The sequence below is a fragment of the Myotis brandtii genome, unplaced genomic scaffold, assembly GCF_000412655.1.
Source record: "Myotis brandtii unplaced genomic scaffold, ASM41265v1 scaffold13, whole genome shotgun sequence".
In the NCBI taxonomy this organism is placed as follows: domain Eukaryota; kingdom Metazoa; phylum Chordata; class Mammalia; order Chiroptera; family Vespertilionidae; genus Myotis; species Myotis brandtii.
In genome coordinates this window covers 864,302-871,388 of record NW_005354595.1, presented here as the reverse complement: position 1 = coordinate 871,388, position 7,087 = coordinate 864,302, and the positions used below count along the sequence as shown (strand labels likewise).

At 41.1% G+C, this 7,087-nt stretch overlaps 1 protein-coding gene across 3 annotated transcripts in view; it reads right to left on the bottom strand.

Moving 5' to 3' along the window:
• KIAA0368 (KIAA0368 ortholog) overlaps positions 1-6,810 on the bottom strand; it is a 90,838-nt gene extending 84,028 nt beyond the window's left edge. For all 3 annotated transcript variants that reach the window (XM_005859757.2, XM_014534394.1, XM_014534395.1), the window contains exon 1: positions 6,694-6,810. In XM_005859757.2, the coding sequence (XP_005859819.1) occupies positions 6,694-6,715 (22 nt within the window). In that variant the 5' untranslated portion in view covers positions 6,716-6,810. The remainder of the gene's footprint in view (positions 1-6,693) is intronic.
• Positions 6,811-7,087: the final 277 nt, after the last annotated feature.

Sequence of the window (7,087 nt, the reverse complement as noted above, 5' to 3'; positions counted from 1 at the left end):
TTTTTTTTTTTTTTTTGGGCCAGCTTTAGCTCTGGGGCCTCGCTGCTGAAAACATAGATACAATGTTGCGGTCCGAGCCCGGCTGAATGGAAGCCCTTTTCTGGGGTTTTGTTTAGCTTCTTATTTGCAACATAGTATATAGTTGCTTAGAGTTGCAACTGAGAGGCTGGCAAGTTAGGCGGGGAACGTTGGAGTCTGCAGCAAGCAAGCCTCGTGCTCGCTTCAGTGCCTGGCTGCCGGCCACCATCTTGGCTGACAGTTAATTTGCATATACTCACTGATTAGCCAATGAAAAGGGTAGCGGTCGTACGCTAATTACCATGTTTCTCTTTTATTAGTGTAGATTAGTGTAGATGGTCATCTCAGAAGCTTCATCAGGAAGCTACAGCTTCACACTCCTCAGGGAACCAACCACTGGTCCATTCCCTGCAAACCACTGGAAGAAGGGATTGAACAAAAGGGGAGGTGGATGCATGTGCAGTGAAGTCAAGGTGATGTAGGGAAGGTGCTTGCCTGTCAGTCTAGTCTCAGAAACAATGGATTGGCTAGAGAGTGGACCCATCAGAAGGGCACAAAATCTAAGATCCTGGTTAAAAACCCCCCAAGAGTTACATCTTTCTTGTGCTCTCTTGCTCTTGTTCACACTCTTGTTCTTGCTCTCTCTTGCTGCTTAAGGCCACATGGCTATGGAGAGAGAACAGGCAAGCACATGGGCATATAGCCATGTGGCCTTAAGTAGTCACATGGCCATGGATCATGGGACATGGGACATGGGGACTTCATACACAGGATGCTGAACTGGATTGGACTTGAACTTGGAGCAGAAACTATGGCAGTGGCCTTAATTCTGGCCCTGCTGAAGATAGGATTGGACTTCTTCCATGGCAAGATGGACAGAGATAGGACCTTAGGAGAACCCTTTAATTTTACATCATCAATAAAGCTTTCCATGAAACCCCATCCTCTCATGGGGGCCTCAGGAAATTCTTATCCTCACAGCACCCCAAGAACTCCACTTCCACTGATAACAACAGGTTTCAGATTTTTTAAAAATCTTCTACAAAGAACATTTTTTCTGAATTATGAAAATAAATTTTAAATTACAAATCAAGTTAGAAGCCTTAATTGTAAGCTGAGATTAAAAGGGAAAGCTGAAAATGCCTAGACCACTGCCTACTGCATCATAAAGCAATTAATAGCCTAAACCTACAGGATTATTTTGAGAAAGATCTGTCAAGTTACCACAGAATTACACTAGACTATAATAGAACAATTCCACAAAGAAATATTCTCCCCAATGGTATTTACTTTCCTCTGATTCACACATAATGTATAATGTATTTACACTCACAAGGCAGTTTCACATGGCCTTTTAAGTCTCAAAAAAAAACGTTGTGAAGTGGGCAGCTATTGTCTGCATTTATGTATGAAAAACTGGGGCTCCGGATCTGACTTGCCAAAGGTGTCCAAGCTAACAAGACACAGACTTGTAAGTTAAACTTAGAAAGAGGTCTTTACCCTCCAAACTCATAGCACCTATCTACCTCTAAGTACTATTTTTTGAAGTAGGTAATACTAGCTCCAACTTAACAGATGAGGAAAGAGAGCTTAGGATTCATTAAGAATGTTGACCAAGATGACAAAGGTAGTAAGTGGCAGGGCTAGGATTCAAACTTCAGGAAGTCCAACTCCAAACCCAATGTTCTTTCTAGTATGCTGATTATAGTAAGGTTGAGGTAGAGAATATGGGAGAGATTCTAAGCTTTACTAGACAACTATGTACCACATGACTTTGTACCCTGGCCACAGCCAATGTTGCCAGAACGGGTCCCTCACTCAATTCATCCATTCCTCAGGTTCAGAATTGGGACCAAAGAGTCAAGCCTCCCTGAGTGCCTGTACTTAATAAGAGTATGCCAGGAAAGAAACGACGTGGGCATCCTCAGCCTACCCTATGGAGCGCAAAATTGGAGAAGCTGGTCTGCAGAAATAATGGCATGGAGGTGCAGAGAGAAGTTGGCAGAACTGGATGACTTCCAGTCCTTTGTTCCAAACCTCTCTTGTTTGGAGCAGGCCCCTCTGTTTCCATGGACTCCTTGATTCCTTTGTAGTAAATGCCCCGTTTTTGCTTAAGCCAGCTCACAACTGGGTCCAAGTACAAATGGAAGGTCTTGACCGGGGGAAAAAAATAAAATTTTTTAAAAATTGATTCCAGAGAGAGAAAGGGAAAGGGACAGAGAGATAGAAACATCAATGAGAGAGAATCGTCAATCACCAGCCTCCTGCACACACCATACTAGGGATGGAGCCCGCAACCTGGGCATGTGCCCTGTCTAGGAATCAAACCATGACCTCCTGGTTCATGGGTCGATGCTCAACCACTAAGCCACATCAACTGGGCAAGAAATGTACTTCTATAAAAATACATTAAAAATTAAGCAGTCAACACATGCCTAGGATGAATATCAGATCAGAAAGGAAGTCCCTTCTAAGATTCTAGCCTCGGGGGTCCTCAAACTACGGCCCACGGGCCACATGTGGCCCGCCGAAAACATTTATCTGGCCCAACGGGTATTTTTGCCGCTGCTGCCTGTTGCTTAGCAGCCGACTAGTTTTTTTTTAAACTATAGTCCGGCCCTCCAATGGTCTGAGGGACAGTGAACTGGCCCCCTGTTTAAAAAGTTTGAGGACCCCTGCTCAAGGGACTTTCTCAACCATTCATCCCATTCATTCCCCAACTGTCATCCAAATTGCAACAGCTTATTAAGTGCACTGTATGTTCTTCCAGCCTAATTCTTTTTGTTAACCAGTCCCTCAACCGGGAATACTCTCCCAACCATCTCTTCATCTCCACACATCCAAATCCTCCCTATTCAAAGTCCAGCTCAAATCCAAAATGTTCCACACTTACACATTCCATTCTGGCACTATAAACTCCTACAGACCTTTCTACATCTCTCCTGCCACTTATGTGTACATTATGTAACTGCCCAATTTGCCCTTCACTAGCCATAACAACTCTGAGGTGTGACTTGAATCTGACTCCACCTAACTCCCTCCATCCATCTCTAGAGTTCCCAGGTTGAGAAACAGTGATATAAATTTCTTGGTTTCCCAGCATTTAACTCAGTGTCTTGCAGAGAGTAGTTGCTCAAATACCTGTTGAATACATGAAATCTTACTTCCTCTGCATTAGAAAAGCTACTTAGAAGTTTATACAGGCATAAAGAAAAAAAAAGAAGTTTATACAGTTAACATCTACAGCAAGGCAATTGGATAAAAAGGGGCCACATACTAAACCTGACAAGCTCAGGGAAGGCTGTATGGCGGACTTACAAACTCAGAGACCTAAAATAACTTAGCATGGTCTGAAATTAAAACTTAACTTAAAGCAATTTATGGTGGGTATTTAATGTCCTAGGCTAGAATCTTCCCTGGCAAAGGTCAACTTTCACCTTAATTAAGCCTGTTGATTGTCTTTTTGCCCACAACACTAGAGGCCCGGTGCACCGATTAGTGCACATTGAAAGTAATTAATTAGAAGGTGGCGGTGGGGCAGGACTGGGCAAATCACCTATGAATTTCATGTAACCCATTAACATCTTCCAATTATAATATATAAAATAAGATGCAAAACTGCCATTTTCTGGAGCTTTTTCTCAATCTGTTGAGATTTTCTTCCTGGCAATTGTCGTCAGTTTAGCCCAAACTCACAAAAATTCTCTACTGGTTTGAATATTTCTTACATTGACATAATTTATAATGCCTGACATCAGAACCTCTTAGAAAAGGGACTGTATGTTTTTTATTCCTATGACAAGTGCTTAGGATTCTTTTTAGAGAAAGAAGATGAAGGGAAGGAGAAAGAGGATAATGAGAAAAATTCCAGAAGGTCCAATTGTGTGGCAGAACTGTTCTGCTCCAAATCAGGAAAGGTGCAATAGTTACTGCACAACGGAGATAAGAAAAGAAAAAGAGATGGAGGGAAGACGGATCAGTGAACGGGAGGAAAATCAAGGCTCCACAGCAAGGCCTTGCCCCATGACTCACCACATCTCTGAGAGTTAACTAAATTCCTGAAATGCTTGGAAAAGGGGATCGTGTGTGCATACCAGTGAGGCAGGGAGTTTCCTGTCCAAGCTGACCTGGGTGGATCCAAAACACCATTTTTAGAAGGAAGCCCAGAAAGTAAGAAAAGCATAAGTAAAGTAAATTATAGGAAATTCATAAAAATTAGATGTGATGGAGGAAGGATAAATACCTCTGAATTTTGACAATATTCTGCAATTATGAGTTTGAGGCTGAAACTATGAAGAATAAGGAAGTTCTAGCTGGCATCTAGGTTTTGTATGTAATACTCAAACTTTTCTGGTAAATAAATCCTGTGAATTATAAACCTAACTAGGTACTAACTGAAAGTTAAAATCCACATATCTATTGATTCCTCTATACCATTTCAATTTACTAAATGCCACTCTAATACTTAGAAAAATCCAAATGAGGTCAACAGGATACTTCTTGAGGAATTAATGCTTAGAATTGTAATCTCTACTCCTTAGTTTTGTTGTTGTTGTTTTTTAAGATTTTTTGTTGTTATTGTTGTTTGTTTTTAATCCTCACCAGGAATATATTTTTATTGATTTTAGAGAGAGAAACATCAATGTGAGAAACATCAATCAGTTGCCTCCTTTACACACCCCAACCAGAAATTAAACCCACAATCTGGGTATGTGCCCTGAAACCACTACCCCTTTTGGTGGTATACAGTAGGCATGCAACTGAGCCATACCAGCCAGGGCTACTCCTTCCTTTTTAAATACAGGATTGCTCCCTCCCCCACCTTTTTAAAAGGAACTCTGTAAATGCAAATGAACTTAAAAAGGGGAATGTCAGGAAGTCTAGCACTAACTAATATATTAAGTCAGAGGTGGGGAGAGGATCCATTCCAAGAAAGAGACAACCCATCACAGTTTCTGCGGGAGTTGCCTCCTTCTAGCCAGGGCAGTCCAAGGGGGTGGCAAATAACTCTTGCAGGCAATGAGGTCCTGAGCAAGAGATTCCTAACACAGTCCCTGCTGGCACCCATCATCCAGAAATATGGCAATCAACAGGCCATCTTCCTGTGCCCAGGCCTAACAGTCTTAGGCAGATATTCCCAGGGCCCAGGCAGATACTCCAATATGAACCCCTGCATCAGGATACACTAGTGACTAGATTCTAAGCAAGGAAGGGGAGCCTTGCTTCTACTGCCACTTCAGAAATCCTAACCATCTACATATGATGTCAGGCTACTTTAAGCCTCCTCCCAACCAACCACAGCAAGGCCACTCCTCCCTGCTCACACACCCCATCCTATACTGCCCCCTCCTCCCGGCTAACACACACACACAGAGGAAGGGAAGAAGTCACAGGGCTAGCTAGGCAGGGTTGGGCCAAGTGAGGAGACAGCAGCCCACATCTGTATCCTAAGTTTAATGAGTAAGTGCCAGACCCCAGATGCACTGAGGTCCACAAACAGTCCCGCCTCCCAAGGAGGCCCTTTCCCTCAGAGACAGTAGCTGGCAAATACCCAGTTAGAAATCAGTGTTAGTAAACTGATGAGCAGAGAGATTAGCTATGAAAGCTGGCTCAGAGGAGGTAATATATACTATGCAAGAGTTCAGACTGCATAAAAGTCAAATATGATAGTTAAGATCCAGCTAATTACTTAGGACAATGCTCATTTTGATGTGTAAACTCTAGAATGTTCTTTTAAGAAAGAAAGAATCTAAGAGCGAATAAACAATGTCCTCCTCATTTATCTTCTAAACAATTCAATTCTAAACAATTCCTTCAACAGCCCAATTTTCCATTTTTCTGTGATGGAATGAAGATATGTAAAATAACAAAAGTTGTTCCAATGCTGAACTTTGGTTTATAAAATATTCCATTCATTGCATCCCTCAAAATTCCACCTAAATGAATTAAGGCATCATACATCACCATCAGCAATATACATACTGAAAAACAGAATGTACTGGGGAAGGAGGAACCCAATAGTTAAATTAAAAGATAGCAACAAAATGCACCTTTGGATTGAAGCTACAAAATCCCAGACACTCATAGCCCATGACATCTGAGAATTACAATCTGAACTTACAGAGTTGCAATCAAAGGACCATCCAATATCATCCAAGAGTGAAACTAACACCATATTCTTGTTCAGTCTCAGGATGAAGTAGAATCAAGTGGCTTTTCCATCACAGTGCATGTCAAAATGGCAGAATTAGCACTATCCAATTACCAGAATACCTCTGTCAATACCTCGGTCAATACCTCTTTTCACAAACAAAACAATTAATTCCATGATGACATTCCTGGAGCAAGTAAAATCATTTTTTGTGGTTGTGGCAGACAATGCTACTTGTAAACTTAACACTCAGTCTTTTCCTTGTGCACACTCCTAAGTAACATCTTGAAGTTTCATCTTTTTCTCTTTCTTGCTAACTTTTCAAACTTATGTTTATGTGAAAGCAGAGAATAGAACTTCAGGTCCTCAAAAACTAACATGAACTAAACTGATTCTCTCAGGATAGCTAGGAAAGGAGAAAAGCCCATGAAGACCTAGAAGGGTAACTGTTGCGTGATAACCAATGCATTTTTAAATTCTGCTACAAAAAAATGCATACATCCTAAAGAACTAAATCTACTAACCTCTACAATCAATGTGATACATGGTTTATCCAGTCTTGACAAAAATCCTCTGGATCACCAAGGGTATGTTCATCCACTCGTACATATGCAATTGTATAAAGAATCTATTATTTAGAACACCAGAAAAAAAAACAATTAAAAGATTTATACTCACAGCTACCATTTTTTTTTATTATTTTGATTTTTATTTATCGATTTTAGAGAAGAAAGGAAAGAGGGAGGGAGAGAGAGAAAGAGAAACATGGATTTGTTGTTCCACTTATTTATGCATTCATTGGTTGATTCTTGTATGTGCCCTAACCTGGGGTAGAACCGGCAACCTTGGCATATCAGGATGATGCTCTAACCAACTGAGCTACCCAACCAGGACCATAGATACCATTTTTTTTTTAAG